Genomic DNA, 25,895 nt, shown 5'->3' on the forward strand with positions numbered 1-25,895 from the left:
CAAAGAATTGGCGCAAGTAAGGACTGCACTGGATTTGTGGACAGGTAAGTGTCTTGTGTCTTAAGTCAGCAGCCATAGCATTCGTAACTACTGACTTCAGCGAGATGTGTGTCAAAACTGACAGAATTAGCTTTTAAAGAACACTTTCTTGTTCTTCGTAAAGACAAGGTGGTATTGAGGCCTAATGCCTCCCTTCTCCTTAATGTGGTTTCCTGCTTCCACACTTATTGGGACATCATCGTGCCACGCTTTTTTTTTTTTTTTTTTTTTTCGTCCTGCTCCGGAGCACCCCAAAGAGATCAATTTACATTGTTGACATGTAGTGACTACAGTGCAAGTTTTTTTTTCTCTTCCTTTGTTTCCATCAAAATCTCAGATTCTCTGTTTGTTCTTCCTGCAGACTATCCCAAGGGCTGTCCTGCCTCTCTTTACCCAATCCCTAGGTGGATTAGGCAGATTATCTCCAAGGCATTTGCTACGAAGGATAGAAAACCTGCTTTCTCTCAGCCTCACTCGACTCGTTCAGTCAGTAACTTAGGGCCCATACACACGATCAGAAAATCGGAAGTAAAATTTCATCCAATGAACTATCTGACAATTTTCCGATCGTCAGTATAGTGCTTTCCACAGCCAATTACGAATTTTCAGACAACAAAAACTGAAGGTGCAGGCTATAAAATGTTTAATGTATGTAAACACAACATCCGATTTTCATTAGCAGTTTTTTTTCATCCAAAACAAAATGAGAGCAAGACTACGAATGCTCGGAAACGAAAGAATACATACAAAACAATTCAACACATTACATCACTTCTGAAGTTGAATTCTGTGGTACAAGAATTTTCATATGAAACTGACCTCTTCACTTTGGATATGAGACTAGCATGCAACAAAAAACGTATGAAAATTCCTCTAATAATCTGATTGCGTGTACGAGGCTTTAGACTTTTCAGCACTTGTCTGTAGTTTTTCGGATTTACAGGGCCACTGTGTGGTCCTCTGTTTACACATTTGTAAAGTTTTACCAGGTGGGATGTTCCGGCCTCTGTTGACTCAGCCTTAGGGTGCCTCAAGTTGCTTTTTGAGTTAGGAACCGGATTCCCCTTGTTTTGGGCCTCGTGATGTGGTTTTGTATTTGTTACATCCCATGGTTAAGAATTAAGGGAGCCTGTGTCTTTTACTGTGCAATTAAGAAAAAGTTTGTTACTTGTGAAATTCTTTTCTTGGTGTACAATATAGGACACCCTCCTCTGTCCTGGCATTTTTGTCTAGTTTCTTGCTAAAGAACTGAGGCTTGCTGGGAGTGGAAGGGGGTTATATGACAACTTTTCCAGTGTCTTCACCTGAACATAGTAGCATATAACCCATCGTCATGACTTAAGAGCCTGTGTCCTGTACATGCAGGAAAAGGATTTGAAAGGTAGGTCAAATCTTCAATCCTTATTTTTAGTTTGACATACCACCTCTTGGCCAATGTGACTGACCTTTTCAATAATGTCCTACAGTGAGGTTTTAAAGGGGAATTTTAAGCTTTAGACTCTCAATTCATCTGTTCAGAAACTGTTAGCATGTCTGGGCCACCCAAGGTGCTTTTTTGAAAAAGCAAAGTATTGTGCACTTTATGCTTACTATTAATGTATGAGGCACAAAATGGTTATTGACTTATAATTACATTTTTCTTCAGATTGGAGTTGTTTACTGAGTCGTCGCAATCTCCAGTCACTGAGCAAGAGGTTGAAGGATACCTGCAGGATGTGTGGTATATCAGCAGCAGACTCTCCCAGCATACTAAGTGCTTGTTTGGTGGCAATGGAGCCACAGGGGTCATTTGTGATCATGCCAGGTACATCTTGCATATCTGTATGTTTTCAAATTAGGGTTTTAAAATCTGCTTCTTTATTGGGATTTCTTGTGTTGTATTACAACAGTAGTATCTGAGCCAACCTAATTTGACTCCAGTTATTTGGTATTCTTTTATAATCAAGAAAATACATCCTTCTCTGTAGATTAACAAAGCATGCCCCATAGGATTAAAAAATTCTCAATATTTGGGCCTCAGTAATATATTTGTAGCCCTCATTTGTGTTTTGACCCACAAACTCTACACCTTTCATGCATTTGTGACCTTTTTCCTTTTACAATACAGTGTTAGTGCTGAAATTGTGATACAACTATGCTTACATTTTCTGTAGATAAGTGCTTACTTTTTTCCCTTTGCAGATTCCGTATCAACAGGTTCTGTGTTTGGTCGGAGCACCACGCTAACAATGACTTCTCAACTTAATACCCCCCAAGATACATCATGCACACATATCTTAGTTTTCCCCACGTCTGCATTTGTGCAGGTAGCATCAGCAAGCAACACAAATGAGAACCTTTTCAGTTCAAATACTGGTAAGTGTTTGTTTATAGGCAGCAGTTGGTTTACTGCTTTTATAAAAAGTATGCATTGTTTATAAGTATATTGTCCATAGCAGTGATGTGCTAAGGCCAATACCAGTTGACTCCATGTTCCCTTCAGTATAGTGCCCATAGCAGTGATACCAATACTAGTCTGCCTTTTAGCATGTCAATGTTTCAAGGCTAGTGATATTCGTTGATATGAATAACTGCCCCTTTTCTTAATAAGTAGGCTTGGGTATGTAGTTCTTTTAATTCTGCCTAGCCCTCAATGGGGCTTAACACTTGGGTGTAAACGCATAACATTTCAAGTATTTACTTATGACTACACTATTCTACTGAAAGATTAAATGGTCATGTTATGTGGTGTGTGTGTCTGTGTGTGTGTAAAAATATTTAGTGTGTTTGTATATAAATATACTACATTAAACATTTGAGATATTTAGTATATATCCATTCTTTTCTCTATTGGAGATGGAACAGATGGCATGGGAATTTTTGATGTGCTAGAGACACCCGACGACTTGGATCCAGATATTATTAACATATTTCCTGCATCACCCAGTGGCTCTCCAATCCATTCACCTGGATCCCATTATCCTCATGGAGGCGATGTTGGCAAGGTAATACCATTTTAAAAAAATAACACGTCGGGCCATTTTCCAGTTATTTTACATTAGTTGATCAAGAAAAAGCTTAACCACTTAAGCTCCGGAAGGTTTTAACCCCTTAATGACAGGCTCTTTTTTTACAATAGGGCACTGTGTTGCTTTAACTGACAAATGTGCGGTTGTGCAATGCTGTACCCAAATAAAATTGATGTCTTTTCCCCACAAATAGAGCTTTCTTATGGTGGTATTTGATCACCTCTGCAATCTTTTTTTTTTTTTTTTTTTTTTTTTTTTTTTCACTATAAACAAAAAAAAGACCAATTTTGAAAAAAAAAAAAAAAACATTTTTTACTTTCTGCTTTAAAACACATCCAACAAAATGTTTTATTTTTTGCACTATAAACAAAAGCCACAATTTTTGGAAAAAAAAATAAATATATTTTTTGCTTTCTGTTACAAAGAAATTTAAAACTAATTTTTTTTCATAATTTTAGGCCAATGTGTATTCTGCTACATCTTTTTGGTTAAAAAAAAAAAAAACTTTTTTTTTTTTTTTTTTTTTATTGTTTTTTTTTTTACTAGTAATCAGCGATTTTGTTTAGCAGGACTGTGACATTGCAGTGGACAAATCTGACGCTTAGCTGAAACACAAGATCTCACTCTTCCTCTGTGACAGAACAGGGGTCTGCCTTGTTTACATAGGCAGACTGCCGTTCTGTCATTCCCTGGATCAATTGGTGGGTCCTGGCGCGCGCCCCCGAAAACCCGTGCCCATAATCTCGTACATGTACGTGATATATATGCAATGGGCAGTCCGGAAGTGGTTAAAGTGTACACGTTTTCAGAAAAAATTAACAAACACCCTACACACTGCTCTAGTCCCTGCTGCACTTATCTTCATGGGTGATGCCGTTTCTCTGTCCACAAAAGTCCGTGCAGCGGTCCTGGGGTGTGAAATCCGTTCTGTTCCTCATTCCCTTGGGTCTCTGGGACAGATCAGAGCTGTTCTAATTGGTCAGCATCTCTACTCTACTGTGCTGACCAATCGGAACCACTCTGATCCATAGCAGCATCCCTAGGGAAAGAGGTAGAACTGCATGATTTTTTAGACCCCAGAACCACTGCACTGGTTTGTGTGGACATTGAGGGACTGGCAGTGCAGCGGGGACTGGCAGGTAAGGAGTATTCACTTTTAGGCCCCTTTCACACAGGCGGACAGTTCAGATCCACCTGTCATTTTTTTGGCGGATCTGAATGGTCCCCCCATGCATTCCTATGGGGCATCGGATGTCAGCGGACACATGTCAGCTGACATCCGATCCTATCCGTCAAATCTGGACGGATGGAAACCTATTTTACATCCGTCCAGCGGATCGGATGAGAACGGACCGACGGTCCGTTCCCATCCGTTTCCCCCATAGAGATGTATGGGGCTCTGACAGCTGTGTCTCCGAACACAGTACGGAGAACAGCTGTCATTCTCCTGCTCAGCGGGGGATTGGCGGATCAATCCCCCGATGAGATAAACTGAGTCCGTCCGATGGACGGGCTGAGTGAAAGATGCCTTACTTTATTTTTTTTTCTGAAAAAGTGAACTAATAATTTAAAGTGGCACACAAACAAAAATGTCTGCCTGTCCTGCCACCAGTGGAAAATAGTAAATCTTTCAAGGAAGCAAAGTGGTAGAAGAGCTCTCCAATGAGGACACAAGTAGCTGAAAAAAGTTTAATTTGCGTTCAGTTTCATTCTTATTAGTTAAATGATGTTTTTTTAGTTGCATAAATGGCAAAATGTATCAAATCGAATTTATACATTCAGTGATCTGTAGCAGGTCAAAAAACTACTGCAATTTTGTGCTGTTCACATATGAATGTAAAAGAAAAAACATTTGCTCCATTTAGGACACACTAAAATCTTTTCTGCCCACTTTTACCTGCAGCTCTCTAGTCTAGTGTGTATATTAGAAAATTCAGCAATGGATAGCGTATCAAGTTTACTTATTTAACATTCTTTCTAAGTGCTTATGGTTTTTCAAAACATTGAAATTGCAGGGTCAAGGTACTGATCGACTGCTGTCCACGGAATCCCATGATGAGGTGACGAACATCTTGCAGCAACCCTTGGCACTTGGTTACTTTGTTTCAACTGCCAAAGCTGGTCCTCTGCCTGACTGGTTTTGGTCCTCATGTCCTCAAGCACAAAATCAGTGCCCTCTGTTTCTTAAGGTAAATGTGTTTTTTTAATTATAAAAAATCTCCTTTTAAATTATGTGCACACTTCTAGAGGACATTCTGTTCAGACATGTTTTGAAGGTCTCCCAGGACGAACTGGGATCAACAGAAGTGCTTCTACTATATTGTCCCCCACATGCCTAGTAGTCCATGTCTGTTTGTAATGAACATTAATTGTGGTCATATACATGAAGCCGTTTGGATCACCCACAGTGCCCATATGTTAGTGTGCTATGTTGTGATGCTTTTAGAGCCCTAATTTCTTAGACGTAAGGTCCTTTACAAGGCAAAAAAATGCTAGCCGTCTGTAATAGTCGTGTGGTGCTTGAAATATGATTTTTTTTTTCAAATATTCCCTAAAAAGATACATTTAAAACCCCTACTACCCAAGACAGGAGTAAAATGTTTTCTTATTTCTGCTGCTATACAGTGACAAATGTTAAACACGAGATATCTAAACAATATATGAGCATGCCTTTCTGCTCAAAGGAGTGAAATTGTAATGTAGTTAAATAGTAGGGCCTCTCAGGTGCTTGTACATACAACCATTGACATTTTTTCAAGCACCCTGTGGGTAAATGCAATGTCTCGAGGAGATCCTAGATGGTTTAGAACCCCAAAGAAACGGGGAGAGTATAATTATCTCCCTGAACAGTTTTTTGGGAATATAAATCGGGGCATGCCAAAATATATATAAAAACCGGGGAAGGTGTATCATTTTGAATGTTGATTTGGCCTAGGAGATTGAGAGGCAGCTTGGACCAAGTCTGGAGACTGTTTCTCAAACGTGTTATCATAGGGGAGAGAATATTGGAGATATATGTACACTGAAAAAAATTATAAACGCAACACTTTTTTTTGTTTTTGCTCCATTCTACATGAGCTGAAGTCAAAGATCTAAGACATTTTCCTTTTACACAAAAAGCCTATTTCTCTCAAATATTGTTCACAAATCTGTCTAAATCTGTGTTAATGAGCACTTCTCCTTTGCCGAGATAATCCATCCACCTCACAGGTGTGGCATATCAAGATGCAGATTAGACAGCATGATTATTGCACAGTTGTGCTTTAGGCTTTCCACAATAAAGGCCACTCTAAACTGTGCAGTTTTATTGTATTTTGGGGGGGGGGCGAAAACCAGTCAGACCACCATTTGCCTCACGCAGTGCAGCACATCTCCTTCGCATAGAGTTGATCAGGTTGTTGATTGTGGAATGTTGGTCCACTCCTCTTCAATGGCGGTGCGAGGTTGCTTAATATTGGCAGGACCTGGAACACGCTCTCTTATACGCCGATCCCAAAACATCCTCAATGGGTGACGTGTCCGGTGCGTATGCTGGCCATGCAAGAACTGGGATGTTGCTGCCAGGAATTGGGTACAGATCCTTGCAACATGGGGCCGTGTGTTATCATCCTGCAACATGAGGTGATGGTCGTGGATGAATGCCACAACAATGGGCCTCAGGATCTCGTTGCAGTATCTCTGTACATTCAAATGCCATCAATAAAATGCACCTGTGTGCATTGTCAATAACATACACCTACCCATACCATAACCCCAATGCCACCATGGGCTACTCAATCCACATCGTGGCATCAGCAAATCGCTCACCCACACAACGCCATACACACTGTCTGCCATCTGCCCTGTTTGGTGAAAAAATTGGGATTACTCCGTGAAGAGAACACCTCTCCAAAGTGCCAGACTCCATCGAATGTGAACATTTGCCCACTCAAGTCTGTTATGACGACAAACTGCAGTCAGGTCGAGACTCCGATGAGGACGACGAGCATGCAGGTGAGCTTCCCTGAGACAGTTTCTGACGGTTTGTGCAGAAATTCTTTGGTTATGCGAACAGATAGTTGCAGCAGCTATCCAGGTGCCAGGTCTCAGATGATCTTGGAGGTGAAGATGCTGGATGTGGGGGTCCTGGGCTGGTGTGGTTACACGTGGTCTGCGGTTGTGAGGCCAGTTGGATGTACTGCCAAATTCTTTGAAACGCCTTTGGAGACGGCTTATGGTATGGTAGAAAAATTAACATTCAATTCACGGGCAACAACTCTGGTGGACATTTCAGCCGTCAGCATGCCAATTGCACGCTACCTCAAAACTTGAAATTTGTAGCATTGGGCTGTGTGATAAAACTGCATATTTTAGAGTGGTCTTTTATTGTGGCCAGCCTAAGGCACAACTGTGCAATAATCATGCTGTCTAATCAGCATCTTGATATGCCACACCCGTGAGATGGATTATCTCAACAAAGGAGAAGTGCTCATTAAGTCCCGGTTCACAGATATGCGAGGCGGGAACCCTGCGGATCCACTCTCACATTCAACTCGCAGGCAGTTCACACTACCATATGCGAATCGCTGGGGGTGTCAATACAAAGTTAACGACACCCTCAGATCAGTTCACATATTGCAGTGCGAACTGTCAGTTCGGTCATGAATCAAATCGCATAGGTGTGGACACCCATGCGATCCGTTTCTGGTACGGACCCAAAAAGGGTCCTGTGCGAGTTGTCTGAATCGGATGCAAATTCAGCTATACAATCCTTAGCATCTACTTTTTTGGTCCCCCTAGTGATTTATAAAGTCTTTGAAGCACGTTTCCCCACCTGATCCCCTCTGAGGCTGTGGGGCCCCCCGGGTCCCAACCAACCATCCATGCACTGACGGCGGTCCTGAAGTCCTTTGTGTCCCGGGTGGGGGTGGCTTGCGGGCGACAGGCTAGCAAAAAGCGCCACCCATCTTCCTCTGCCTCATCAGTCACCTTTCTGGGTCTGTGACCACGCACCTGGAATCCTCTGATAGTGAGGATGTTTCCTCCACGTCTGTTCCCGCACATGAAAAGGCGCTGGTGGATGAACTGATTGTATCTGTGCATGAGACCCTGAAGATGGACGCATCTGAAGCTGTGCCGAAGGCGTAGGTACCCTTTGGCACTCACAAGCCATCCAAAGCAGCAAAGGTGTTTCATTTCGCTGCTTCTTTTGATAGAATTATTGCTAAAGAGTGGGGACGACCAAAGCGTCCCCGTGGGGTTCATACACGCTTTACTAGGCGTTACCCCTACGATGAGTCCCTTCTTAAGAAGTGGACTGTCCCACCAGTGGTGCACCCTCCGGTTTCCAGATTAAACAAGGCAACCATGATTCCAGTTGAAGAGTCCCCAGCCTTTTAAGACCCAGCTGACCGGAAGGCGGAGACTGTGGCCCGCACTATGTACACCTTATCTGGTTTGACAATGAGGCCGGTATTTACCATTGCCCTGGTGTCGGAAACTCTGACCGAGTGGGTTAAGCTTTTATGCCAGGACCTGAAAGGAGAACAGCTCCCCCCCTGCCTTTGCTGAGCTGGCGGACCAGCTGCTCCTGGGGCTGCAGTTTATCTCTGCCTCTTTGAATGCGGCTCTCCTGATGGCTCGTGTCTCTGTTTTGGCGGTGGTCCTTCGGCATTTCTTTTGGCTCAAATGCTGGTCTGCGGACCAGACTTCTAAAAAGGCCTTGGCTGATCCTCCTTTTCAAGATCGCCTGTTTGGAGCTACCCTGGATGACATCATTAAAGGCCTCACAGGGGGGAAGAGTAACTTTCTTCCATAGGCTACTAAGGGCAAGGAACCTCATCGTAGATGTGGACCTTCCTTCTTGGCTCAGTTTTTTCATCTCTCAGGGTTGACTGACAAGGGCTCAAAGCCTTTCAGGGCCTCTCGCAGATCCAAACTAACCTCAGGGTTCATACGGTCCTGGAAATCCTGGAAAAGTTTTGGAATTTTTAGATGACACTTTCCAGGCCTGGAAAGGTCATGGAAAATTAGGAAACACACTAGGTTTTGGAAAAGTCATGGAATTAAATTACTGTGGGGGAGCGGATGCTTAATTATTTTAATTATTTTTTGATAATTGCCACATACTGTATTTACATTTCGCTGTATTAGCGTCCTTCCGGGTCTGCGGTATGCGCGTGCTGTCATTGGCCAGCAGCAGCCGAAGAGATGACCCAATCAGGCAGCGGGGAGGGCCGGCCGCGGTTTGCCTGGCAACACTGTGACTGGCTAGCAGCAGCAGTAACAGCCGGGAGATTATCAACCAATGAGGCAGCGAAAGCGTCACTGGAGGGCGGGCCGGCCGCATGAATGTGATGATGACGTGGAAGGGGATGGTAACCGTTTCGGGTACCGCACCCCAGCGTCATCACGTTCATGCCGGCTCCCCCCTCAGTGATTTCCAGTTCCCCCCAGACAGTGCTCTCCAGTCCCCCCCTCTCCCCCTGTGCTCTCCATCCCCCTGGTTTTCCATGCCCCCCCCCCCGCGCCTTCCAACCCCCCTGCAATGCTTTCCAAACCCCCCCTTAATTCTCTCCATTTCCCCCCCGTGCCCTTCAGCTCCTCCAGTGCTCTCTGCTTCCCCTGTGTTCTTCTATCATGTCTGCAGTCTCTGACCTTCTCTTGTATCATGTCCGCAGCCTCTGACTACCTCCTGTATCATGTCCGCAGCCTCTTACCACCTCCTGTATGATGTCTGCAGCCTCTGACTACCTCTTGTATCATGTCCGCAGCCTCTGACCACCTCCTGTATCATGTCCGCAGCCTCTGACTACCTCCTGTATCATGTCCGCAGCCTCTGACCACCTCCTGTATCATGTCCGCAGCCCCTGACCACCTCCTGTATCATGTCCGCAGCCTCTGACCACCTCCTGTACCATGTCCGCAGCCTCTGACCACCTCCTGTATCATGTCCGCAGCCTCTGACCACCTCCTGTATCATGTCCGCAGCCTCTGACCACCTCCTGTATCATGTCTGCAGCCTCTGACCACCTCCTGTATCATGTCCGCAGCCTCTGACCACCTCCTGTATCATGTCCGCAGCCTCTGACCACCTCCTGTATCATGTCCGCAGCCTCTGACCACCTCCTGTATCATGTCCGCAGCCTCTGACCACCTCCTGTATCATGTCCGCAGCCTCTGACCACCTCCTGTATCATGTCTGCAGTCTCTGACCTTCTCTTGTATCATGTCTGCAGCCTCTGACCACCTCCTGTATCATGTCTGCAGCCTCTGACCACCTCCTGTATCATGTCTGCAGTCTCTGACCACCTCCTGTATCATGTCCGCAGCCTCTGACCACCTCCTGTATCATGTCCGCAGCCTCTGACCTTGTCCTGCATCATGTCCGCTAAATGTACAGTGTGTGTCGTAAAACCTTTGACATTTCGAACATGGGAGAGGCAGCTCTGTCTAGCCACGCTAAAGGTGCAAAGCACCAGTCTGCAGCTGCATGCTTGACAGCTTCCAATCCGATCGCTGGCTTTTTCACCCGTGCGCCTGAAGTGACACCGGCTCCCAGCTGCGGCAGCGGTGCTTCCCTCTCATCCACTGTAAAACAATGGACCATTTTGAGTCACGCTGTATCCAGAACGAAACCCTAACTGCAGAGGTTCTACAAAGATTGTCATTTATTTTAGTAAAAATATGCTGGGTGTGACATGGATTTTCTTCTTATTTAACATGTATACATAGACATTTCATGAAACATAAGGTCATGAATATTTACGTGAAGTCATGGAAAAGTCATGGAATTTTTTTGGTGAAAATGTGTATGAACCCTGTAACCTGGTCTGGCAAGCCGAGAGCAGGCTTCTGCAAACTCATGGACAAGGCTCCTTCTGCATGAAGATGCGTCCTCCCCTGTATTGTGGGTGGAGTGGCGTCTTCACTGGTTTCCAGACCCGTGGACTTCCCTGGTACAAGACAAGTGGGTCCATGAAGTCGGTCTGGCTACAAGATTGAGTTTTGCACTTATCCCCCAGCAAGGTTTTTTTTTTTCTTCCAACCTGCACCTGTCCCCAGACTGGTTACAGGCTCTGTTTATGGCAGTACAAGACCTGTTCTTTCAAGGGGTGATCGTACCGTTCCGACTTTGGAAAGTTTTCAGGGTTTTTACTCAAACCTGTTCAGTCTCCAGGAAGGAAGGTAGAGTTTACCAATCCTGGACCTCAAGGAGCTCAACTGTTTTGTGCAGGTACAGAAGTTCAGAATGGAGTCCATTAGAAAGGTGGTGGCATACCTGCGTCAAGGAGATTTCCTCTCCTCTATAAATATCAAGGATGCCTATCTTCACATTCCAATATGTGCCAGTCACCAGCATTTTCTCCGCTTAGCTGTGGGAGAGGAGCATTTTCAGTTTGTGGCGTTACCCTTTTGGTTTCACCTCCTCTCCTCTGGTCTTCACAAAAATGCTGGCTCAAGTGCTAGCCTTGCTACGCCAACGAGGGATCGCGGTATTGGGCTTCTTGGACGATCTGCTTCTGCAAGCAGAGTCTTCCTCTGCTCTGGTGGAGAACCTGCAGTCCACAATACGAACTCTGCAGGAGTTCGGCTGGATTCTGAATTTTCAGAAGTGTGCTCTGGTTCCATCCACCAAGCTGGCCTATGGGCCAGACTCTGGACTTGGCGTAGCCTGAGAGCTCCTTCCTTTGGACAAACTCCAGAAATTGCAGACTGCAATTCGCCTCCTGCTGTCTAACAAATGGTCATCCCTTCGGACTTGCATGTGGATACTGGGCCTGATGGCATCTACCTTTTTTTTTTATTTAAAGAATACAACACAGACAAACTCTCATGATAAAGTAACAAATCATCTATCACAGTGCATTAGTACAGCACATGAAAAAGAACATTGTAGGAAATACTGGAACGGCAAGTGACCTAAAACCTGAAGAATACATATAATACTTGGTAAGCAGGAGACCCTTACCATGATGTGATCAGGCTCAGAGGGGAAACTATCCCTGTAGATTGTTTAGAAGGGCACCTGAATATGCATAGCCCAAAAGAGTAGTCACCATTGAAGATAGAGGTTTGAGCCTGTGTGCATCCAGAACAGTTTTTAGGTTTTTTATTTTTTTTTTTGCATAGTAAAGATGAAGAAAAGAGAGATAGAGGGACAGCGGGGGAGGAGAAGGAGAGAGAAGAAAAAGGGAAAAAAAAAAGGGGACCACAACCTCCAGAAGGGGAGAGGGGGGCAGGGAAGTGATCAAATAGTAGGAATGGCATCCCAAAAGGGACAACAGAGGCGACTTCAACCCGAGTGTTGCCCTTCCTCTACTTCGGCCAGTGTAGACCAGATATTCATCCAAGACCCGGAAAAGGTTCCAATGCATCCACCTATTCTAGTGTGCCTCACTTGTCCCCCGGATGGCTGACGTAAGATCCTCCATATGTTCAATCTCGTTCACCCTGGCAACCCATTGCGAGACTGTTGGTGCGGGTTGCTGTTTCCACATAGCTGGGATGCATGCATGAGCTGCATTCAACAAATGTTTAAGTAAAGATTTGTGATACCGGTTCGACATAGGAGTGAGGTTAAGCAACACCGCTCTAGAATCGTTCTGCAACGCCACGTCCGTGAACCTCTGAACAAGCCTTAGCACCGGTCCCTAGAAGGTAGCAAGCACAGGTCAATCCCAAAAGATATGTAGGAGGGTACCCTCAGAATGGCACCTCTAACACTTCTCACTTTGTTGGGGGAACAATTTGCCCAGAACCAAAGGCGTTCTGTACTATCTTGTCATCAATTTATAAGTGGACTCCTGGTACCTGCCACAGACTGAGGATTTGTGAGCAAAGTAAAGTATTCGATCCCTCCTGAGGATCCGTAAAGGTAACCCCAAGCTCCCTCTCCCATTTCGCCAGAAAGGGTGACTCCGAGCGTGACTTGAGCTCCAATAGAAGTTTGTAGGAGCTGGAGAGAGAGCCCCCAATTGGGCCCTTGCCCAAGCATAGCTCCTCAAAGGCGTGTAGGTCTCGCCGAAAGGATGCATGATTCGGGAGGGATCGCAGGAAGTGCGAGAGTTGAAGGGAGAGCGCCAATGGTTAGGGTATCTACCTTTTGAGGCGGTTCTGTTTGCGCCGATCCATATGAGGTCCCTGCAAAGGGAGATTGACCAAGTGGGACAAGACTCCGCAGTCTCTGGACAATCTGATCCGGCTGAATTGGGGAGCAAATGAGTCCCTGATATGGTGGCTTCGCTCTTCGGCGCTTTGGCTGGGAAAACCCTTCCTCCCCTTGTATTGGACAGTGGTAACCATGGATGCCAGCCTGGCCAGCTAAGGAGGCGTCCTCTTCCAGCGTCCAGATCCCCGAGCAGAATGCTTGCAGAGTCCAGACTATAAGGATCAATGTCCTTAAACTCTGAGCAATTAGACTGTGTCTGGATCTTTGGACAGACCGTCTTCAGGGACCCCCAGTGCGCATTCAATCGAACAATGCCACAGCCGTGGCTTATGTCAATCACTAAGGGGGCACAAGAAGTGCCCTGGCGGTAACCGGTATTCTAAGGTATGCAGAACGGTTAGATCCAGCCCTCTCAGCCATACACCTGCCAAATTTTCCACCCCAGAAAGATTACCTTAGTCGGCAGGCGTTGGGCCACGGGGAGTGGTCCTTTTATCCGGAGGGGTTTTATCAGCTGTGTTTTTCCGGTGGGGCACCCCTGAGGTGGATCTGTTGACATCTTGGCTCAAAAGAAAAGTGTAGAGGTTTGTGGCTCGGTCAAGGCATCCACTGGCGGATGCCACAAACGCTGGTGGCCCCGTGGGGTCAGTATCATCTGATCTACACCTTCCCTCCCCTCAGGCTTCTGCCCAGACTCCTACACAGGATCGATGCAGAACAGACTCCAGTCATTGTAGTGGCCCTGGACTGGTCTCGCCGGGCTTGGTATGCCGATCTGGTCTCGCCGGGCTTGGTATGCCGATCTGGTCTCGCCGGGCTTGGTATGCCGATCTGGTCTCGCCGGGCTTGGTATGCCGATCTGGTCTCGCCGGGCTTGGTATGCCGATCTGGTCTCGCCGGGCTTGGTATGCCGATCTGGTCTCCCTGGGCTTGGTATGCCGATCTGGTCTCGCCGGGCTTGGTATGCCGATCTGGTCTCGCCGGGCTTGGTATGCCGATCTGGTCTCGCCGGGCTTGGTATGCCGATTTGGTGCGGCTGGTCGCCGATGTTCCTTAGAAGGGACGATCTGCTGTCCCTAGGACCGATCTTCCATCCTGCTTTACGGTCGCTGGCTTTGACGGCTTGGTTCTTGAACACCAGGTGCTAAAGGATAGAGGTTTGTCTGAGTCAGTGTTTCCTACGTTGTTAAGATAGAAAATCTGAAGACAGGAGAGAGGGGGTGTGGGACAGCGAAGAGGGGGAATCCAGTGAGTGATGAAGGGGGGGGGCTACGTTCGGCGGCAGCCAACTGGAGCGTGGAGAGGCTCTGAGAAGAAGACAGGAGAGAGCGACGCCGGCTTAGTGTAGCATAATTTTATTTAGCACTGTTAAAAGTAGTAACTCACTCTGAAGTTAGGTGAGACAGGGACGATGAGTCTGGTGGGATCATCCATCTTTTTCTCCCAGGGAAGTGGCGTGGAAGGAGGTGATTAGATGCCGATGGTATAGATGAGCTGCTGTGTGGCTGCTTGTTGTTGCTGGCCGCGGCGGAGCGTTCACAACAGGGCTCCGGCTACCAGCTTCCGGTCTTTGGTAACGTCACTTCCTGGTAGGAGAAAGATAGGGGTTGCGCGCGTTCGGAGCATCCGTGCTCCTTCGTCAGGCAATGGGAGTGACTCAGATAGGGCAGGGAATTTATACCCTGTTTCTGTACTAATCACAAACACATCTGTCCGGGGGAGGCGGAGCCAAAATGCTTATGCAGCGTGACTAGAGTGATTGTCCTCTTAGTGAAACACAATTGGGGATATATGTCTCTGGGGACAAATGTATCAAAGCACATAATGGTAGTACGGCATTAAATTTACAACTAAGAAAAAAAACATATATGGTGAATCTGATAAAAACAATCGTAACATGGCAAAAGACTTATTAAATCCATAGATGGGAGATGCGTGTATATATATATATATCTATATAAAAAAAGGTAAAATGGGAATGAAATTAAAAATAAAAATAGAAAATATATAAATAAAAAAACCTAGAAGATCTATATACCTGTGACATTGATGACTACGTCTCCATCCTCTCTCAACACTTACCTGGTTCCCCACCCATACAGCATACTACTTTTCGGCCCAAATCAGTTTTTTACCCCACATTCGCAAAAGGCCCCTACATACAAAGCTTCTACCAAGTGGTCCACGCAGATATACGCCGCATGTGCCAATCAGCCCAAGACCAAACACACCCTGCCTCCAACCTAACACCTATGGAAAAACTGGCCCTAAAGGAACTTATGAAAAACCCGAATATCATTATCAAATCAGCTGATAAAGGTGGTAGCCTTGTCATCCAGAATAAAGCTGACTATATTAAAGAATCCATCAGGCTTCTGTCAGACAGCTCCACCTATTTAAAACTTACCAGCAACCCCTTGCCCAAATTCAAAGTGGAAGCTCACTCCCTCGTCGACAAAGCGGCAAAGGACAATGTCCTCACCTCCAGAGGTGTCATTTCTTAAACATGACTTTTACCATAGGCCATACTTTTATCATCTCCCCAAGATCCATAAAGATCCCTTTCATCCCCCGGGCAGACCCATCATTGCAGCCATGGAGAGCGTCTCCAGCTACTTCTCCATCTATATTGACCACTTTCTACAACCGATAGTCCAACAACTTCCGTCATATGTAAAAGACAGTATTAATCTACTTGATCTATTATCCTCTTACCCATGGCAACCATCATATCTCTGGCTATCTCTGGACGTAGTCTCTCTCTATACATCAATACCACATCACATTGGACTTCAGGCCGTACGTTTCTTCTTGAATGATGAATCTGCACTTAATCCCCGGCAAATACACTTCCTCCTGGATCTCATTGAATATTGTCTCACCCACAATTACTTTGTTTAATGGTGAGTTCTACACCCAAATCAAAGGCACAGCTATGGGGGCTAATTTTGCTCCCAGTTATGCCAACTTAACCATGGGCTACTGGGAGCAGCAATATATTTGGCATAATAATCCCTTCGCTTCTCATCTCATATTTTTCGGTCGATATATTGATGACATCGTCATCATTTGGGATGGCCCTGCTTCTCTTATACCACCATTTCTTGAACACTGCAACAATAACCAGATGGGGCTCTCCTTTACATCAGTTTCTGATGCCCAAAAACTTACCTTTCTAGACCTTGAGCTATACCATCACGACAATACGATTAGTGCTCAGAATTATGTTAAACCCACTGCTGGAAATTCATACTTGCACTACAACAGCTGTCACCACCCCAGATGGATTCCGAATATACCAAAGAGCCAATATTGCCGTCTTAAACACAATTGCACTCAGCCCCTTACATATCTCCATCATGGAACACTACTCAAGACAGAAATTCCTCAAAGGGTTACCCAGAAGAACTCATAACGAAAGCCTCTGACCACTACCTGCATGAAGATTTAAGGAAAAGTAGAGCGGAGCATACAGGGAAAACCAACAATCACTCCACCTCCGCACGATTTACCACCCAGTTCCACAGTAAATTCAAGCACATGGAACGCATTTTCCACAAACACTGGGCAATCCTAAAAGAAGACACATATCTACATACAGACCTCACCGAGCGCCCCCGTTTCTCATACAGGCGCGCTAAAAATCTCAAAACCCTAATGGCACCGAGCCAGGTCCGCTTTACCAGACCAAAAACCAACTCATCCCTTACTACCTTTCTCCAAATTAAGGGAATGTACAAATGCTGCAAGACCAAGTGCCTAACATGCAAACATGTAAGACCATGGTCTAAAGGAGTTCACGAATAATGGGAAAGTCCATTCCCTCACTGACTTCTATACCTGTTCGACGGAATTTGTTATCTACTGCCTCGTGTGCCCCTGCAACCTACTCTATGTAGGCCGCACCATACGGACCTTACGCAAACGTTTTGGAGAACATCGGAACCTAGTTGAAACAGGTTCCGATAAACATAGTGTCCCCCGACACTTCACTGAATATCACTCCAAGAGCTCCGATGGACTCAAAGTGTGGGTACTGGAGGCCATCCCCGCACACTTTCCCCCCCGCTGAACGTTTCAAGCGACTGTGTACCAGAGAAAATTACTGGATTTATACCCTGGACACTTTAGCGCCAGGAGGCCTAAACGAGGGGCTAGAAATTAATATCACACTCTAATATTGTGCATACATATACACACTACTGAGATGTCACTCTCTCCTGACACACGTGACACCCCATATATCTATGGATAAGATGAACTGACCCATCACCTTATTAATATCCACATCCTTCTGTATTATACCTACGTATATACCTTCCCCCTCTCTCCTAACTTATTTTAATTTTTAAATTTTAATTTTTATTATTTTTTATTTATATATTTTCTATTTTTATTTTTAATTTCATTCCCATTTTACCTTTTTTTTTTTTATATAGATATATATATACACGCATCTCCCATCTATGGATTTAATATGTCTTTTGCCATGTTACGATTGTTTTTATCAGATTCACCATATATATTGTTTTTTTTTTTTTCTTAGTTGTAAATTTAATGCCGTACTACCATTATGTGCTTTGATACATTTGTCCCCAGAGACATATATCCCCAATTGTGTTTCACTAAGAGGACAATCACTCTAGTCACGCTGCATAAGCATTTTGGCTCCGCCTCCCCCGGACAGATGTGTTTGTGATTAGTACAGAAACAGGGTATAAATTCCCTGCCCTATCTGAGTCACTCCCATTGCCTGACGAAGGAGCACGGATGCTCCGAACGCGCGCAACCCCTATCTTTCTCCTACCAGGAAGTGACGTTGCCAAAGACCGGAAGCTGGTAGCCGGAGCCCTGTTGTGAACGCTCCGCCGCGGTCAGCAACAACAAGCAGCCACACAGCAGCTCATCTATACCATCGGCATCTAATTACCTCCTTCCACGCCACTTCCCTGGGAGAAAAAGATGGATGATCCCACCAGACTCATCGTCCCTGTCTCACCTAACTTCAGAGTGAGATACTACTTTTAACAGTGCTAAATAAAATTATGCTACACTAAGCCGGCGCCGCTCTCTCCTGTCTTCTTCTCAGAGCCTCTCCACGCTCCAGTTGGCTGCCGCCGAACGTAGCCCCCCCCCTTCATCACTCACTGGATTCCCCCTCTTCGCTGTCCCACACCCCCTCCTCTTACTCACCCATCCTCCTTGTACCCACCTAAGGATACCAGAGAGCGCCATGACACCCCCCCATATCCAAGATAGAAAATCTACTTCTAGGAAGATCTACAATCGTACGTGGAAGACGTAAATTGCCTGGTGTGAGTCTTTTGGGATTCATCCTCGCTCCTTCTCGGTGGCTCGAATCTTAACCTTCCTTCAACGGGGGGGGTTGAACAGAAATTGGCCTTGAGTACCATCAAGGGCCAGGTGTCAGCCTTGGTCTTTTTTCAACGACCTTTGGCCACACACCCCCTGGCGCGTACTTTTCTTCAGGATGTCCGACATTTGGTTCCTCCAGTGCGGGCTCGGTTGCCGCCTTGGGATCTTTTGGTGCTTTCAGCTCTACAGAAGCCTCCCTTTGAAAATATTCCAGGGATTCCTCTGCTTACGCTGACCCAGAAGGTGGTATTTTTGGTGGCCATCACATCTGTGCGCAGGGTATCGGAACTGGCGGCGTTATTCTGTTGCCACCTTATCTGGTGATTCAAAAGGATAAGGTGGTGCTTCGCCCCTGTGTGTCATTCTTCCTAAAGTAGGTTCTGACTTTTATTTGAATGAAGATATTGTGTTGCCTTCCCTGTGTCCCGGGCCCTAAACATCCGACGGAAATTTGCCTTGCATGCCTTGGATGTGGTCTGGGCAATTAGGGTGTACCTGGCAGCTACGGAGTCTTTCAGAAAGTTAGACTCTTTATGCTCACCAGATGGACCTCGGAAAGGGTTGTCCGCTTCCTCTGCGACCATTTCCAGATGGATCAGACAGACGGTGGTTCAGGCCTATTCCATCAGGGGTCATGTTCCTCCTTTCCCTGTCAAGGCGCGCTCTACTAGGGCGCTTAGTGCCTCCTGGGCCTTCCATCATCAAGCGTCAGTGACGCAGGTTTGCAAGGCGACCACCTGGTCGTCGGTGCACAATTTTACAAAGTTTTATGAAGTGAATGTGTTGGCGTCTGCGGATACTTGCTTTTGGCAGTAAGGTTTTGCATGCTGCTGTTTGAGGACCTGATGCTCTGAGGTGTATTTTTTTATTTTTTTTTCAGGTGGGCTCCAGTGGTTTTGGTTGAGCCTCTATTATCTGGTTGGCTAATGTTTAGCCTTGGGAAAATTTAGCTGTTTCCCACCCCTCATGTTTAACACAGCTTTGGGACGTCCCAATAGTCAAGAATGACAGTGGCTGTGTCCGTCAATGAACGAAAGAGAAAATGGGATTTTTGACTTACCATAAAATCCATTTCTCTGATGTTCATTGAGGGACACAGCACCCACCCCTCTGTGGAGTTATTTTTCCTAACACTACTTGTAAACAAAACTGAGTGACTATAACAGGGAGAGGGAGTATACCCCCTGGGACTGCCCATGGGTGTAGCTAGAAGTTTTGTCTGCCTAGTGTCCTACTCCTGTAGGGGGCAGTATAACCCAATGGTCAAGAATGACAGGAGCTGTGTCCGTCAGTGAACATCAGAAAAATGGATTTTACGTTAAGCCAAAAATTCTATTTTTCAAGTACCACCAGACTAAAACTCTGTATAGATGGCTGTTCAAGCTCAATAAAATAATTTGAACGTGTGCATATACAGGCTTGTGTAAAGGGCTTGAAGTAAATAAGTATTTTGTAAAATGTCTATTATCTGATATTCTATTTACTGTTCTTCAACATTGAGTGAGTGGTAATATTTTCTTTAAAATCTTTCACCTCCTTTTTTTTTTTTTTTTTTCTTTTAGGCCTCTCTGCACCTCCATGTGCCTTCAGTGCAATCAGATGAGTTGCTACACAGCAAACACTCGCATCCACTAGATTCAAATCAAACTTCAGATGTCCTCAGGTAAAAGTCATTTTTAATTTTTAATGATCTCTCCTCTTACAGTAGTACTAAAACAGCAGAAATTGTGTTAAAATACCAAAATATACAAAGATTTTCAATTCACACCTGAGATGCTCACACACCCCTTTCTTTCTTTCTTTCTTTCTTTCTTTCTTTCTTTCTTTCTTTCTTTCTTTCTTTCTTTCTTTCTTTCTTTCTTTCTTTTTCATTCATTGAGGAAAACCGGAAACGTTTTCACCTTCTGGTTATCCTGGCACCCACAGGCAGGTTGGTCACTGCAAACAAACTTTAGGCTAACCCAAGATAACCCATCCTACCCACCAGCCATAATCCTGGTAAACTACTTCAAAGCCAGCTACAAAGTATATTTGTTTTGCAGTCTTGAAGTGGTTAAACGCTCTAAAAAAAATCCTGTCATACTTACCTGCTCTGTGCAATAGTTTTGCACAGAGCAGCCATGGTCCTCCTCTTTTCGTTTCCCCTGACAGTGCTCCTGGCTCTCCCCTCTCCCCCCCCCCCCCCTGTCTAGTTCCCCCCCGTAGCAAGTTGCTAGCTATGGGGGTACTCGGGCTTGCTTCTAAACTAACTGTCCATAGAGAGACACAGCACAGTTCTAGCCTGCTCCCTCCTCACTGGTTTTGACAGCAGGAGCCTATGGTGTATGCTGTCTCAGCCGGTGAAGAGGGAGACATCTTGTGCACATCTCTGGATCGAGATTTGGCTCAGGTAAGTATAAGGAGGGCTCGCGGGGAGCTGCATTCAGAAGGTTCACAGGTGATTACAAATAAAAAAAATCCCTGCAAGGCAATGTCATATTGTGCTAGTATGTAGCACCGCAATGTCCTAGCTAAGACAGCTGAGCTCTACAACCCCCCCCCCCCACCCCAGTCTATCCGATGCATACTAGCTCATTGTGATAGACTAACCTTAGAACGAAGCCCTCCAGCGCCACAATGGCACAGCTGAGACTGTTCTGGGTGTACTGTCACATGAGTGGCTGGAGGCGCAATGATGTCATGAGCTGCCATTTCCGGCACAGGCTCTGAAGGTCTGGCACTGTAAGCCGGACCTTCAGAGCGCATGCGACAGTGATGTCACTGGCTGCATGCACTCTGAATATCTCCCAAACTGTTCAAGTTTAGGAGATATTCACAGTACCTACAGGTAAGCCTTTGTAAGTACAAGTGGTACAGAGTTTCTTACCACTTTATTACAGAGAATGGCTTAAAGTAAAAAGCCTTTAGCCTTCATAATCACATTAAATGATTCCAATGTCCCTCAATTGACTCTAAAAAAAAAAAAAAAAAAAAAAAAAAAAAGATTCTACAGTAAAATGCAAAAACCTATTTTACGTTTTGAGGTTCTGGAAAGAAAGTGACCTTTTTCCTAAAGGTGGTCATACATGGGTCAGTTTTATTTTTTTTTATCTTTCAGCCAGAAAACTGACCCGTATCCTCTTTCCACACGTGCAATGTTGATGCAGTAATCATCCTGCAATATCATTGTATTTTGACAACGGAACTCCCAGAATGCACTGATCAGCACTGCAGCCTATTGGCTGCAAGTGCTGTTCAAATTAAAATTTTCCAGCAGAACCAATCATGAGACGTCAATTTGATAGACTACTTTTGAACAGGAACAGCCAAGGATAAATCCAAATTCATCCAAATGTGGCAGGAGGCATGCTGACTGATGTCATTAATGTGAATGAGATATGGCACATTACTGTACTTTTCTCATTTTTCACTCTAAATGCATACAAAGAATTTGTTGTCCTTGGACCTTTGTGCTGCAATGTACCTTTTCCTGATGTCCATCTTGAAAAATATAGAATGCATAATAACTGAATGAGATTACTTAGCCTGGACTAAATGTTTGAGGTTATACTTTTACAACATTGGCTTTCTTGATCCCTGTGCTCATCTAGTTCCTTTATGAGCTTCAAGCTGCTGCAGTGTGATTTAGGATGGGGAGCCTCAGGTGATCTGTGATATATCATTCATCAGTTGTCCTTGTACTGCCAGAATTTCCAGGTTCACAACCACCAGGGTAAACTGCAGAATCTTTGTCCCAAATCTGCTGTGGGTGGAGGCAGAGGAGGCATTGGGTCCTAAGACCTCTGACTTCTCCATAAAGGGTTCTTATCACTGCCTCTGTACTGTTGCATGCACATACCTTCACTTACAAGGATTTATGTCACCCATATGTACCTAATTGCACGACATGGTTATAGGCATATGTGCCAGAGAAGAGAAGTTTTTTTTTTTTTTTAACCCAAATGGGCTATGTTTGCAAAATAATATTCTAATGGATAGAATCTCCTGTACTAAAGGTGGTGTTTCCTATACATATTTCTTATTCAGTTTATCTTTGTGTTTGGGCAACTTACCATAATAAAGCTTCACTATAAACCAATCCATAGAGCTACTGTAAGGTTAAACTTTTTATATGCTTAAAGAGGTTTTTTTTTTTTACAACCTGCAAGAGAAAGACATAATGAGCTAGTATGCATCGCATACTAGCTCATTATGAAAAACTTACCTTAGAACGAGCCCCCGCCGTACCGTTCTCTTACCTGTATGACGAGCGACATGTTCAGTCGCCCGTCTTCCGGGATCGCGGCATCCGGTCATCTGATTGGCCGGAGCCGCGGTGACGTCACTCCCGCGCACGTGCGCGGGAGCCGACGGTCACGGCACGGGGCTCTGAAGGAACGGCACGATCAGCCGTTCCTTCAGAGCGCATGCGCCAGTGACGTCACTGGCTGCATTAAAGGTAAATATCTCCTAAACCGTACATGTTTAGGAGATATTTACAGTACCTATAGGTAAGCCTTATCATAGGCTTACCTATAGGTACAACTTCCTGAGGAGGGTTTACTTCCTCTTTAAGGTTTTGGTGTTCTGTCTTTATTGATCTCAATTTTTTTTTTTTTTTTTTTCAGGTTTGTTCTGGAACAGTATAATGCCCTCTCCTGGCTAACCTGTGATCCTGCAACTCAAGACAGACGTTCATGTCTGCCAGTTCATTTTGTGGTGCTGAACCAGTTGTATAACATTATCATGAATATGCTGTGACATTCACTAAGAAAGCTGCAAGGAACACAAGGCTTTTATTACATTACAGGACGCCGGAATTACATTTGTTTTCTTTGAAGCCACTCAGTATACAAAATTGGCAGGATGTACAACAGACTGGGTTGTTACTTAAAATACCACCACCTCCTGTATTTGGATAATTGCTTCATATTACGAATCCAGTTCTACTTTGAAAGTTTCCTGGAACCTTTCGAATCATCTCCTGTCTCTCTTTCTGTGAGAAGATCCTCTGTTGACATCATGTGAATGGAAGACGCCGGGTGTCCTAGGAAGCAATGATGTGTTTCATCTTTTGACTTTTAAACATCATAAAGATGTTGTGTGGATTATAAAACCTATTATCAATATACAGAAAAATGCCTGCATCTCTTATTTATTGTAAGTTTTTAAATGTAAAAATTGTCTTATATTTCTTAACCTCTTTTATAAAATGAAAAAAACAAACTTTTTTCCCTAGAAGGTTTATACTGCCTTCTTGCTTTAAAGCAATTGGTTTAAAATATATGTACTTGTCTTAATTAAAAGTTGCAGTAGGTTGCTTTTAGAGTATTATTTTTTGTAAGGGGGAGGTTGACAATAAAACATTTGTATTGTTTGATGTACAGTAAAAAGGGGGGAGGGGGAAATAGGAAGGGTAATGTCCATACCATTGTGTGTGGGGGATTTACAGCTAAGCTGTAGCAGCAGAGTACATGTACAGTAACGAAATACACTGTGTTTATAGCATTTGAAAGGTACCGGGTCTTAAAAAGATTTTATAATTACACCTCAACAAACCCTAATGGCAATATATCATTGAATGTTGTAGGTGGTTTAACCTGTAGTAACAAAATAAACGATTCACTTTCATTTTTGTAATTTGGTCCAGGGCTCTGGCTGTATTTCTTAGAGTTGTTGCTACAAAAAAAAAAGCATTACTTTGATAAAAAGAACTAAATTTTGCTTTATCTTCTCCCCCCCCCCCCCCCACACAAAAATACAATTTTACAGGCTGTATTTAGTTCAATTTCACTGGCCGGTTAACATTAACTACAAACAGATATACCTAGAATGCCTTGTGTTGTATGGAATTACAAGCAGTCTTTCTAAGGTTCAGCAAGTGGTGTTAGGGTGCCGTGTAAATAGACTTACACACTGTTTGGATGATGGGGTTCCTCAGTTTTGTTATATCAATATTTGATCTTTAATAGCTTGTATTATCTATTCACAAATACCTGGAAATAAGTGAATTGTATTCCGAAAACCTCACTTTTTTTCTAAAGTTTGTAAATACAGAGTATTTACCTTTTAACACTCATAGTTACATGGAGGAATCCAGTTTGCATTTTGCGCGTGTGTGTATATATATACATAGATATATATATATATATAAATATATATAAATATAAATAAATATTTAAGAAATATCAATTTTGTTTAAAATTAAACACTTGGTGACAAAAGCTTTCAGACATTCTTTCAAAACCGTGCAATCAAAGAGTATTTTACTTCAGAAATCTCTATATTTTTTATTTTTATTTGTTTCCTAAAAGGTAATTTGACTGCCTCAAGAAGTAAGTTGGCATTTCTCTTACTTGGTTAAGATTTCTGTGGGATAAAGATGTTTTCTGATGTGTTGGAAATTTTCAAGTCTGTAATTAAATCAGTCATATTTTTATTCATATTTTGTATGTAATGCTTGCTATTATTTGCCTTTCAATTCGCACTGACCTACCGTGTGCACTTTTATTGTGACAGAATGAAAATGCTTTTAGGTGGTTATCCTGGGTGTTTTAAAGTACATCTTGCTGATGTATTACAACTTTTTGGTAAAATTGCCAATAGTCGGCTCAGCTTGTCATTAGGCTTTGTATAACACTGGTGGTTCTTTACAGTCCCAGGCAATTCATACAGAGTGTGTGATTAAATAGCTTCAGCAGAGGTTGATTTTAGTGAAAATGATATACCGAAACATGGTATAATGAGAGAGTCAGCAGAAGTTGTAAGCAAATGTCAGCTTTTCATCCGGTTGTAAACTCTAGAGGGCAGTTTAAAAATAGAGGCACAATCTGACCTCCTTTGGTCCTCTGTGCTGGCCAGCGTTTCCTAAAACATGAACAGTTAAAGAGGTTGTTAACCTCCAAAAAATAACAAAAAATCAATCAAATCAAATCGTATACTAGCTCATTATGACATACTTTCCTTTGTATGAAGCACCTGCACGCCGCTGACGTGGCCGTCATGTTCACCTATCTTCCTTCAGGGTTTGCGTGCTCTGATCCTCAGATGGGTTTGCGTCCCATCTTATTGGCCGGAGCCGCGATGGCGTAACTCCCACGCATGGGCGCGGGAGCCGCCGTTCACGGCACAGGGCAGGTGCATGTTTAGGATAAATGTACAGTAGCTGAAGGTAAGCCTCATCATAGGCTTACCTATAGGTACAAGTTACAGAGGAAGCCTTACTTCCTCTTTAAAATGTTAAGTTACAAAACTGCCATCTATTGGTTTATAGGCACATGTTCCTATCGTACTCAGTTTAAATTGCCCAGGTTTCTGAAAATAAATATCTACATGTATCTGCA

The 25,895-nt window shown here is 44.2% G+C and overlaps 1 protein-coding gene across 1 annotated transcript in view; it reads left to right on the forward strand.

Moving 5' to 3' along the window:
• Positions 1 to 24,974, forward strand: part of MED13 (mediator complex subunit 13) — a 181,548-nt gene extending 156,574 nt beyond the window's left edge. Inside the window, exons 25-30 of the mRNA XM_082245707.1 lie at positions 1,685 to 1,843; positions 2,221 to 2,394; positions 2,875 to 3,023; positions 5,063 to 5,236; positions 20,136 to 20,236; positions 23,181 to 24,974. Coding sequence (XP_082101833.1) covers positions 1,685 to 1,843; positions 2,221 to 2,394; positions 2,875 to 3,023; positions 5,063 to 5,236; positions 20,136 to 20,236; positions 23,181 to 23,313 — 890 coding nt within the window. The 3' untranslated portion in view covers positions 23,314 to 24,974. The remainder of the gene's footprint in view (positions 1 to 1,684; positions 1,844 to 2,220; positions 2,395 to 2,874; positions 3,024 to 5,062; positions 5,237 to 20,135; positions 20,237 to 23,180) is intronic.
• Positions 24,975 to 25,895: the final 921 nt, after the last annotated feature.

Source organism: Pelophylax lessonae, assembly GCF_965119305.1.
Source record: "Pelophylax lessonae genome assembly, chromosome: 2".
Taxonomy (NCBI): Eukaryota; Metazoa; Chordata; class Amphibia; order Anura; family Ranidae; genus Pelophylax; species Pelophylax lessonae.